Genomic DNA, 12,906 nt, shown 5'->3' on the forward strand with positions numbered 1-12,906 from the left:
GCAAAAGAGACAGATGTAGGTTTATAGGTAGTTAAGACACACCATTATATTATAAATCAGAAGCTGTGACCAAACCAATGCTGGAAAATGCTGACCAACAATGTGCAGTACAACTGAGTCTCTGCTGTAAGCCATGAAACCAAAGACCTCATTTTTACATATCCTTAAGGCCACCATACGGTTGGCAACCTAAAGACCCTGGAACTATAAATTATAATAAATAAATAAATGTAAACAAAACCAATATAATGTATGTAAGCACATACTATATATTTGCTATACACATATACAACAATTATTTAAAATGAATTATTTTGAGGTCTTATTGTATGTGAGAAACAGATCTCCAACACTGTTTTCAGTGCATTTTGATGATAACCTAAGGAAGTTTAATAAGTGTTAAACCCTTTCCTCCCTCCAGTTTTCTTCAATTCTTTTGGCTATTAGGAGGTAACAATGTTCATCTCAAAACTATAAAAGCTTGAAAAAGCATATTTAAAGTGTGCTTTATGTGCATACCAGTGTGAGCTCAGTCATACCAAAGCGTAGCTATACTGTGTAAACTTCACAAGAGTTTTGCTACGGTAGACAATACAGCTTGAACTATTGTTATGTAGGTACTAAAACCTCAACCAAACCAATCTTCTCCCATCATTTCTTCTTGCTAACTATGTCAGAGGGTAAAAATCCATGCTAATGGTGACTGCATACATTATTTTTCATGCAAATGTACTCATGTGCCTGTTCATCCCTGTTCTTATTGCAAGACATTTATAGTGATTGTTATGATAGAAGAATTCTAGATTATAATTTAGTGTCAATCATTAGAAGGTAAACCCAAGAATCTTAACCAGAGAACTGCTGTGTATATTCTTTCAGTCTCTCATGCCCCTTTGCTATGCATACCCTTCCTTTCAGTCTTTTAGATCCCAAATGAAAGTTGACTGAGGTCAGTAAAACTGGTCTGCAATATAGAATGCTGTCTGTTATAAGGTTTTGGGAGAAGGAAGTGGCTTTCTTCAAAATTTGGTACAATTGGACTTTGTGAGTTATTTTGTTAAGCCTATATTGGATATTCCATTGTTATGAGCTGGCAAATATGTAAAATGAAACAGAGGCAGCCTAAAATTTTTAATGTTTCTTTGCAGAGGGGAAAAACACTGCCAGATGTAAACCACTGCAAGTAACTTAAATTGAGAGCAGCTCTCTCCAAACTTTTGCATTGATCTTTGAAGATTTTGAAAATAGCTTAACCCCCACAAGAACTGGAGCGCAAGATTTAGTAAATGTTTCTGTTTAGCTTGTACATTTAGCAATATCTGATTCATGCAGTACCTTTCATGTACAGAAAGCTGTGAAAGTAGGGCAGGCTGACACAGCTGTAGACTGAATCCCTTCGGTAGGAAAGTTCATCATCTGTATCAAACCTGGAGTCAAAATCTTCTTCACTGTCTTCAAACTAGGAAAGAAAAAGGAATGAAGGCGGAATAATCTCTCAGGAAAGAGTTTAGAGAGAATAGCTTTAGAATTCTTCAACTAAAACGTTTTATGATGTACTGAAAAGACATGATTCCTTGGTGCTTCTTGTCCAGCTCACAAGGGGGAGTACACAGTAGTAAGCTGCAGCTTGTCCTATGTGAATACACAGTAGCCCTAATTTCACATAACAAATTTACAGAACTGCTTTGTAGGTGCTCAGGGAAGTTGTCCCTTTGCAAGAGCATGATGAGGGCGTGCTGTTGTCTTCAATCCCCCTCCATCACCAAAGTGTTGTGGGTAACTGCTTAGAGAAGCCCTGAAAAAGAACCTATTCCACAAGCTGTGGTGATGGCTTTCCTCCATGCCCAGTCATCAGAACTTCTGTTCCATATCTGACACCCACCCACAGCCACGCAACAGGAAGGAGTCTTCAGTGTAGATAGACAAATAGGCAGTTAAAAGCATTTTCCTCTTGGGTAAGAACTGTTGGCTTATCCCAATGGCCATGCTGATCACGTTCTTTGGCTTTCATTACCTCCGCTGCCATAGATATTTTAGTGCTAACATTTTCCTTCTAAATAAGTCAGTATTGTTGCCGAAATACTTTTTCACTTTCCCAGTCACACAGTTTCACAGAAGCATTCTGTGAGTGGTGGACGAAATCATATTCTTCCAAAAATATATTTTGGAAGAGTAAACACTACAGTAAATTCAGTAAACAGCACAGAAAAAGAGCTCTTCAATGTCAGCGTCAGCCTTAGTAATTCTACCATTTGCCATCATATGAAATTTACTCTGAAAGTAATTTCAAATACACCTGGCATATCGGGGATTTCTGCAAGCAGTTTATTCACACTGTTCCAACTTGCATGCATAACTGAACCTGTATTTTCTGAAATCAATTACCCACCACACTACCCCATGCCAAATGTGCATGCACACAGGTATTTTGCTTATGAATTGCATCCATGCCCGTGCACCGAGCTCCTCACAAAATAGTGCGCAGTTCTGCATTAAAACAGACAGAACCATATCCTTGCATAACCTAGGACTGCAATCATGGCTGGAGCTGCCTCTGACTCTAATGTGCTCACCCCAGTGGCACTGAGATTGCAACAGAAAACTATGTCCATACGCAGTGTAAGTAAGTCAAACTATACGATACAGACATACGAACAGCTACAGTGACTGTACAGCTGTACAATGGAAAAAATATCAGAAATCGTAAATCAATTATTAGATAACACAAAGATCGATACTTACAGAAGACTGAGCTCCTTCAGAACTGAATCTGTACGCTCCAGAGCTGTTGTATGTCCCCACTGAGCATCGGTAGTCTGGTGACCACTGGCTACTGTGCGAATTAGAGAAGGTCACGCTGCTACCAGAAGTAATAGCACCATCCTCGTAATCATCTTGGTCATAATCATAGTCTCCATCGGGAGAAATAAGTTCCACAGAGTCTGGGGGTCTACAGGATACGTTTTCGGGCATGCAGTATGTAGACTCACCACTGGAAGAGTTGTGGAGACTGACTGTGTCATGGGCTGGAGGTATAAGCATGGTGTTGCTAGCAGCAGGAATTGTCGGCACCACAGTATCATTCATATACGGATCCTCTTCTGAGGAATCATCACTTGTTCTGATGCCACTGGTCCTTTGATCAGAATGGCCGTGCTCACTTGGATTGGGTGAATCCTTAAATGCATCATCATCAGCTTCAAAGCCCTCATCTACCTCCTCCTCGGGATATGGCTGGCTGAAGTTAAAATTGGGCTTTTCACTGCAGGCATTTCCAGTCTGTTCAGTGAGCTCAGCAGGATACCCACCACCCACAGAGAGTGACCTCTCAATGTTTCGGACACATTCGTCTATCTCAGCAAAGTTCAGAGATTCTAGGAACTCCTGGGCTGCTCGACAAGCTTCGTCCTCGAGCCGCCTGAGTTCCTCATCTCGGAGCTGCTGCAGCCTCTGTAATGAAGCCTCTGTCAAAGACAGCTCCTGCTGCTTCTTCACGCGCTGCAGGTCTTCAATTTCTCTTTCCAGACGCAAGATTTCTTCCACCTGCCTGCTTTCTTTCTGCCTCTCCACCTCTTTCTTCAGCTCTGCCTCCTTCTGGGCTTTCTGAATGGCAGCCAGTTCCTGCTTCTTTCTCTCCTCTTCAGCCTGCGTTCAAAATAAAATAAAATAAAATAGTACCCCCCCAACACTAGATGTTGTTGCTGTTGTTCTAAAATACTATACTCCCACCATGCTGTTCCTTTAGAAGGACCTTTGTCCCTACATCAGAAAGAAAATGAAAGAAAATGAGAAATTAAATCATGATTATATTTACTCAGAGATACTTAAAAGCTCAAGTACATGCAGAAAATCTAGTCTTTGCCAAAAATTAAATGAAGCATGAGGTGAAAGAAATTTCCATGCAAACAACTGTATCAAGTTTCCTTTAGCTTTATCTGCCAAATCCTGTAATAAGTTTAGTTTAAATGCCACAGATGCCTTTTATTTTTTTTAATGGTTGGGTTGAGATATTCAAATAAACAGGATGGCTAAAGGCATTAGGAATATCATTTACCTGCTGGGCAAGACGCTCTGCTTCTTGCCTTTGTCTTTCCCTAAAAGTGGGGGAAGAAAAGAAGTTAACAAATCAAGCTCTACATAAGCTCATCAAATGCCTTTGCTAGGGCAATAGCTCAATTTTCAAATCATCTGCCAGATGCAAGAGAGAGCCAAAAATAAGGTCACCGAGGATACGTTTGTGCATATGTAACTACCATGATAGCTACGTGCATCTTCTAGGAAAAGAAGCCAAGACTTACAAAATCACTTGAATTTACCTCCCATCCCAAAAAAGGCTTTTCAAAGCAAAATCTAATGTGGCACAGAGAGAACAAAATCTAACATGGCACAGGGTGTGATGCAAGAGAGCATACTGCACCTTTCTTCTTCCTCTTTTCTCCTTTCTTCCTCTTGTCTCCGCTTCTCCTCTAGTCTTTCCTTGTAAACACGTCTAGCAAGCTGGCCTCGCCGCTGCTTCTGAAGGACTATGGCTGCTTTCTTCAGGCAAAGGAACTTTTTCCTACTACAGAATGCTCTGTAGTTCTTCTGTATCACAACCACATAGTAAAGAACTTTTCTATACCGCTTTCTGGAGAGAGGAAAAAAAAGGGGGGGGGGGTCACAAAATAAAGCACGTTTCTAAGGAAACAAGGGACTAATGAGCAGTCATGAGAAGTCCTGCCATAGTGACCTGCAATAGTAAGCCACAATAGTGAAGCAATTTATTATGTCTAGCTCTGTGATGGTTTCCCCATTCTTGTTTACATTCTCTTCCCCATGAGAGGAAAGAGATTCTCTTATTACCATGACAGAGCTGTGTTTTCATTAAGAAAACACACAGTATCAATCTTGGATGTTCTTGTTCCCTTGAGAAGAAGATGCTACCAAGTTCGGCTTGCATATGTGCACACATGTGGAGAAAGAAGACACATAAGTATCCATCCAACATCTCCGAAAAGAAAGATAATGCACAGGAAGCTCTGCCATTAAAAATGGAATACATTTTTTGAGTAACATACTGGTCAGAATATAAGGGCAGGATTAATTCTACACATGAGGAGAAAATACCACATTATGTAAACAAGGTTTCTTAAACTATCCTCAACTGATTTGTAGAAAAAGCAGAGGAATAAACAGATGGGATCAGGAACTCCAACTAATACATAATGCAGGACGCCAAGTAAACAAATGAAACATTAATCAGTTACCTAATGTCATGGTTCTTTAAGAACCAAACTGACTAGTTTTATTTGCCCTCTCTTTTCTCAACATGAAAAAGCAAAGATAAATCTGCATCTCATCTGGTAATTTAATTTGGGGCAGCCCCATTAGGTACCATCCTGCTAGATTTCCTACTATGTATCTCATACCACAATGCCATTACATGGATGGCTGACCTCCAACCTTCCATTCTGTCCTATTCATTACATCAAGATGACTCAAACACCTTTTTGTTTTATTCATGGGTCTGGTAAAGATACCAGATGATGTTTTCAAAAGCCACTTACAGGATTTGGATGCCAGGTCTCTGTAAAAGGTTAAGAATTGTACCCAAGGTATTTATTTATCTACTTCCTCCCCCATTCATACCAAGGTTCAATTATTGATATTCTCATCAAGTCACTTACCGGGCTGTGTAACCCAAGATGTGTGCTCGGATAATCATCGCTGCCTTGGTGACTTCCACCTCTCTTTGTTTCTCTAACTTGTGTTCCAAGGACTCACGGAGAAAAACCTACAAAAGAAAACTTCTGGCTTAACTTGCTGATAATTTCACATTTAGAGGACAGCCAGGGTGCTGCCAGCATTATTCTGAGCAGCAGGCCTGAGCTTTGTATTTGGAGTCAAACAATACATTTCCTTAACAGAAAATAAAAGAAAAAGAAAAACAAAACAAAACATATTTCTCTTAAAATACCTGCAGATGATTCTCTGACTATGGATTTCAGTAGGAAAGGCCTGAGCACCGTAACAGGCATTTTAATTAGGAGCAGGGATTTTCCAAAAACAATCTAAGTACTGGATTCATTGATGGGCTTTCCCACCAAAGAGTAACATGGGCAAAAAGTTGTACGACTTAGTGTGAACTTCTTGATTTTGCAGTACCACAGAATGGCTGAGGTAGGAAGGGATCCCTGGAGGTCACCAGCTCCAGTGCCCCTGCTCTAGCAGGGCCACCCAGAGCAGTTTGTTTGTGGGGCAGAAATACTTTCCCTAGAAATTCAGCTGTTTTACTGTAACATTGAGCTTCCATAACCTCTTATAATCCTCATTCCTTCAAGTGTTAGCGGTATAAACCTGCAGAAGTACACTGAAGTGAGTGTGGTTCCATATTCAGGTTGACTCAACTGCCTGTTCTTGTCCTTTACGTGTGGAGACATGCTGCGATGGGTATCCGCTGGGGCCAGATATCCATCACAGCCATCCAGCATCCTGCAGACAGACAGCTCCCCAAGCTCTCAGCTGAGCTTCATAAGCAGCTCAGGAAACACCAGCCCATCCCCAGCACAGGATCACTGCAGTTCCTCCAGCAGATACACCACCTCTTCTCTAACTAAAGCCCGGGCAGGAGCTGGAAGTGTACGGAGGCATGGATTCCTCAGTTAAGTGTGATGATAGACTATCTGTGCACATAGATCTGGGAAGAAATTCTGCTAAGCTCTCCTACAGGGTACCACCTGTCCATTCCACAAGCCATCCTCTCTCTGGCAAGGCTGAGAAACCCGAATCATTCACCTGGACTGCTCAGGGCTAATGCACAGGTAACTGTGAGCAGAGGCTAGAAAGGATGAAGGAAAGTTTGTCTCTATGGCATGGGCTCTTAGAGGCAGTGTTAACATACATCATTGAAATGTATTTAGCTAATCCAGCTAATTTTGCCTTAAATGAAATGAACTGCTTCTCCAGCAAAGCAGAGGCATTGGGCATGCGGTTACTTCTTCCATACACCTTGATGTCTGCCCTTTACTGTACACTCAACAAGTGGTGAGCTAACTGCTGCCAGTACTTCTTCTAGGTCTTGTCAGCTTTTACATGATGAAGGATAAATCTTCTGGTATCACCGATAGTGGCAACAGCCTGGCATTTTGTGGGGTAAGACGTGAGTAGCTGGGATACTTTGCTCAGTGATACTTTGGTTACTTAGGATCAGAGCCAAGCTACACATCAACATGGCGACAAGGAAATTGCATGGACTCTGCTACTACAAGAGAGCTAAAAGCAGGACTACTTCCTTGAAATGTTTTTCTTCTTTCTTGGAAGAAAAAAAAAATAAAAGTATGAGCTTTTTGGGTGTTCAAGTGGGAAAAAGGTAGTTTAGGGAGACAAAAGCCCATCATTGATGCAAAAGCAGCAGAAATACTGATGAAAAGCACAGTTCTGAGTTTTGAATGCTGTTAGATTTTGCCATAAATTAACCAACACTAAGAATGTAACAAGTCCCATAGAAAGTCCCAAAGTTCCACTATCTGAGCTGCGCTGGGCAGCTCTTTATATATAAGGTTTTTGCTCATATATTAAATAGGCTGTGACATAAAAAGCCTTTTCTTTTACTCAGTGGGCAATCTTTCCTTTGCTTTGCACACACTGCCTTTAAAAATGTACTGAAATTCAAATTCAGAAAGGCATTCAGCTACTTCCTGAACCAAAATAGACATTAAGCACATATTATGCACAGGCTAATGCATTTTCCTGAGCAGGTGCACTGCAGCTTGAGATGTAAAAAACAAGAAAATTTCACACTGGAGCTGAATCATTGCAATGTTGTTACTACTCCTTTTAAATAACATAGTGCCCCATACTATACTGAGTCTGAAACCAATGCCCCCTTGTTCTCTTCTACAATAAGCTATTTATGAAGACTCTTAAAAATGCACATGCAGCTCTTGGGGGCAATTATCCCAGGCCCCACTAAGGGAGGTTACAACAGAGCCCTGGTTCCTGCTGAGCAATTGGTGAAAACAATTTGAGGTTCTTATAAATGTTATTTTGCTAAGACGTTAAGCTGTGTCCAGGGTCTGTGAATAAAAACTACTAGTATACTACATGTGAAAGAATAAGGGGAATCAACACCTAGCTCTGTGTCTGATCATCATCCCTGTATTATTTGCAAGCCATGGTCTACAAAAATGGCATGAAAAATGACTTCAGTTGCAATCAGAATAGCTCAGATTTGATGTCTCATTTCTGTTTTAACTTTAAAATGATTTAATCAAATTTTCCAATATCATCTCTGAGACACCTTCGGTGTGCAAAGGAACACAAGAAACCCTTCAAAGCTATGCAGTTCTGGGGAGAAGAGTATGAGGAGAAATGGCACTTCACACAGAAATCATTTGAATTTCGCAAAATGTTTTTTCTACCTCATGGTAATGAGAAAACTTTTTCACAATTGCATTTAACAATTGACAGGAAAACTGCAGGAGTAATATATAATTCAGCTAACTTTATTTATTGATCTGTATCCTTTCTCTCAGCTATGGAAGTCCTTGGAAACCTGATAGGAGTTACTCAGAGAAAAAGAAAGCACGCGATCTGCAGAGGCCTGGCAGGGAGGATCCTTGGCAGTGATGGCCTGAGATTTGTAATCTACTCTGTAGTCATTTGCACGATGCAATCTTAGTATTTAGGAAATCTTAGATCTTGCAGTGGGGAACCTTCTCCTGAACATGCAATACTTTTACATCATTTGTTAAGTCCAAGAGTACTAATTTGCAAGACAGATGGAAGTTCTGCACATAGCTGTTGTCCAAGATCAAGCTTGCAAAATGAGCGTGCAGAAGTGCCTGCACTGTTTTTTTACTCAAAGTAAAATTCCACTCTTTTAATAAACACCATTTGAAATTCTTTTGGAAGAAAAAAAATGGTGCAAAGTTCAGGTTGTCTGGAAGGGCACATATTGAGGTCTCATGTACCTCTGAAAAACACTCTTAGACTGGGATGGCAAATGCATGTAGAGCTCAACTCTGCCACACCAACGCTGGCTACAATTAATTTCTCTTTGTGATTTCCCCAACTGAGCAGGTGCCAGGCCGGTGGATCTACTGGAATGAACAGAGAGCTGCCTTGCAGAACAGAGTACTGCCTCACAGGGTGGGTACTTCTGCAAATGACTAAGTCCAGCAACCACGTTTTCTGCCCTGATCCTCCCCAGTGCTCATGCTCTTGAGCATTGGTGTAAAATCCAAGTGGACTCTTCCTCCATCAGTGAAATCAGCAGTCCGTTTAACTGCTTCAGACAGCAAATTCCCTAGCACAACTCTGAGTTGTTACTATAGGGGTTTCAAGAGCATCAACAGACATGCTCAGCTTCCTCTAAGCCCAAAGGTAATTAACATTACAAATACACCTCTGTAGCTGTGCAGTCTAAATCCCATCCCCTCAACTTTGTAAAAGCAGAAGCCACTGCAGCAGTCAGATTACTTTACCTTATTTTTTCCAAGCTGCCATTCAGTACTTGTGTTGTCATACAGACGAAGTAGGACAGCACATTTCTCATTTAAATCTTCAGGCAGAGTTAAGTTTCTCATGAGGACTTTATACCTGGCAATCAAAAAGTATTTATTACTTTATTTAAGAGAAAAGTTCTATTTTTACATTTTCTATTATTAGATTCTCACTTTATTCTCCATCATGACTCACATTTGAAGTGCACAAGTCATTGTGTTTACCTTTTATAAAAGTCTTGAAAGGGCCTTCGGACTGGGAAGCCAGCCCTCCGAATCCTGACGGTCTCCAGCATTCCAGAATAACGCAGCTGGTTAAGCACCACAGTCTGATCAAACTGGTCTGGCATCTAAAACAAGCAAGTTCAAAATAAGGATTTTAATAGCAATAGTTAGAGATGTCAGGGGAAATAAACGCAGGGAAAAATATATGAATGTAACACGTACAAAGGCTAAAAACTGGCTACACAATGTCTTAAGCACAGTAACGGCTCAGAACATATGAAAATATATCTGAAAATAAAAGGGTAAATTCATAATATAATTTCCATAGATAAAACATTTACATCCCTATAATCCAATCAGCCATCTCTTTCCATTTCTCATATGAAACTAACCAATACAATGCAGTACAAAATGACGGTAAAAACCATAGACCAGCTGACAGTGCAAAGCTCAATTATTTTGTTTCTTTAGCAACTGAACTTACAGTCCCTATAGACAATTCCAAATATTGAAGATACACTATTATAGTGCTGTGATAGTTTTAGGAAAAAAAAGCAAAACAAAACCAGAAAAGATTTAGTTTTTAATGTAGTGACACTTCATCTACCGTTGACAGTAACATCTCAAGTCTTAAACGTTGTATGTCAAGGAGTTTCTATTCTGAACATCAGAGATGTTTTCATCTATAAATATATAAAAAAAAAAACTTCTCCAAGTTTCTGTTAGTTTGCATGCCATTTAGAATCATTTTTTTCATTTAGAAAATATATAAACCTAGCCACCCCATCATGAAAACCTGTGAGTACTGGTCAGTTGTGTTTCTGCTCCTAGGAGTCCTCCCGTTTCATCTCTGAAGCCTCCAAGTCACCTGTGCTTCTACTAGGTCTTGAGGTAAGCCAGTGTCAGCCAATGCCAAACAAAGCTACACAGGGCAGTGCTAATCACCACCCAGCAAAATGCTGACAGTCCTGGCACTGAAATAATACCACATGTAAATACACTCTCTAATTCACCAGCTGGAAGTCCACTTAAACACACCAGTTTACCCTACCGCAGTCATTTGCAGAATTAGAGTGCAGCCTTTGGTATTTTGCAAGTGAAAGTTTGGAAGGCAGGATCTCATAGCTATACTTACTGGTTTATATAAAAACTGAAGTAGCTCACACTCAGCCTAAGTTCTTCAGCTGACAGAAATGAGAGCAAGACCAAGCCCCGAGCAACCGTAACTCAGAGGACTCTCCTGTCATTTATAAAGTTGCTTTAATCGTGCTTCTTGTTCAATTTGGCAAATAAATGACTCCCCCAAATTTGAACTTATCAGAAGTAATTTCATGAAAGAACAGACTCAAAAGTTAATTAAAAACAGCTGTCTACACTTTTTTCATCTGTTAATGAATAAAACAAAATACTCTGTGCTAGTGATGATAACTCATTTGCTAGCTTCAAAAAATATTGATACGTTAGCTTCTAAACCCCTCCTTTAAAAGGCAGAATGTCTAAAATAAATTACAATTCTTCCTTTCATTAGTTTCTTCTCTGGAGCAGCGAGAGGCGACTTCTCTGTATGTGCAGCAGCCCTTCTGCACAGAGCTGCCACAGAGCCACGAGGGCGAACACTTCCTCAGCCCTCACCATTCCACCCACCCCAAAATTTTTTGACCCCTTCATTTGATTCAGGGACTGAAATTCATATGGAAAAATACTACAGCCTGACTCCTCCCCCACAGTCAATAGCACCAAACTAAAAATGAAAACAATTTGTGTTTTGCTTTATTTATTTATTTATTTTTCCTTCAAGTGGCTGGTCCCAGTGGTGAGCCCTGCCCTGCTTGGGGTTATCAGTGCTGAGTGGCTGCAGGACCTGATCTGGCCTCAGCAGGTGGATGGGGACTATGGAGAAATTCAGCCACCAACAGCTGCTGCTGCCCACTGAGACAGGCACGTGGCATCCCAGGGAGGCTCAGGAGCTGCATCCACTGCACCACAGTGGCTGCTGTTGGGTTCAGGGTTCTGTCACAGAACCATAGAATATCCCGAGTTGGAAGGGACCCACAAGGATCATCGAGTCCAACTCCTGGCACTGCACAGCTCTACCCAAAAGTTTATACCACATGACTACATGTAAGTGCACAGTGCAAACACTTCCTAAACTCTGACAGGCTTGGTGCAGTGACTGCTTCCCTGGGGAGCCCATTCGAGTGCGTAACCACCCCGTCGGTGAAGATCCTCTTCCTGATGTCCAGCCTGAACCTCCCCTGTCACAGCTTGACACCATTCCCTCAGGTCCTATCACTGGTCACTAAAGAGAACAGATTGACTCCTGCCCCTCCACTCCCCCTCGTGAGGAAGTTGTAGGCCATGATGAGGTCCTTCTACCCCTACACATGTTGGCTTAAAGTGCAGCATTCCCCGCCAGACTTGTGGTCAGGACAGCGTGTTCAGATGTGAGAATGGGAGCGGATACAGTAAAGCCCGGCAGCGACACTGTGGATGGACAGATGGACATCTCTCCCTCCCTGAAGGAGGGCCTCCTGCTCAGAGCCAGCTGGCTGCTCAACTACCTAATCCTTTTAACACCAGCCCCAGGCACTTAACAAGTCAGAAGTCAGCCACAAGGCTGGTTTGAATGATCATTACTCATTACTTTTTTTTTTTTTTTTTTTAAGAATAAAAAACCTTTTCATTTCCATCCATGTTTTGATTCACAAGGGAAGAAACATTTTCAAGACTTTTTTTTCCTGCAACTACAGAAGTTAGAAACAGCCTTGTTTTGTCACCAACAGCTGAGATTGTCAGTGTCACCCAACTTCAGAAGCTTGGATTTTTAAGCCAAAACTCAACAAACTTCAAGAGATGTTAATGTGGTATCAGCAAAGCAACACAAAGACCAGTGCAATTTTTTTACATCAGTGAATTTCCTTCACTTTCCATTACTAACTATTTTTAATTACTCCAAGACACGAGACTGTTAAATTGGAGGGTCAAATCCTACCCTGGTTTATCACTGGAATTACACCAGTAACAAATCTGGCTGCTCTGAGTAACCCTGGGGGCAGTGGTAAGAGATTTGATGGACTCTATCCTACCCTTCTCAATATGAAGAACCAGAAGGCACAGAGCTCCCATCACCTGGGGGTTTTTTAACTGGGCCATCCCAGAAACTCTTCAGACCTGAGCAACAAGGAGAGCTGCAGCCAGG

General features: G+C 41.2%; 1 protein-coding gene across 1 annotated transcript in view; it reads right to left on the reverse strand.

Annotated features, from left to right (window-relative positions):
• Window positions 1-12,906, reverse strand: part of MYO10 (myosin X) — a gene marked incomplete at its 5' end in the record, with an annotated part of 161,414 nt that overhangs the window by 21,545 nt on the left and 126,963 nt on the right. The window contains 7 exon segments of the mRNA XM_084306880.1: window positions 1,336-1,459; window positions 2,743-3,645; window positions 4,055-4,094; window positions 4,418-4,627; window positions 5,667-5,773; window positions 9,465-9,579; window positions 9,708-9,832. Of these exon segments, the coding sequence (XP_084163006.1) occupies window positions 1,336-1,459; window positions 2,743-3,645; window positions 4,055-4,094; window positions 4,418-4,627; window positions 5,667-5,773; window positions 9,465-9,579; window positions 9,708-9,832 (1,624 nt within the window).

Source organism: Netta rufina, assembly GCF_964035555.1.
Source record: "Netta rufina genome assembly, chromosome: 2".
NCBI lineage: Eukaryota > Metazoa > Chordata > Aves > Anseriformes > Anatidae > Netta > Netta rufina.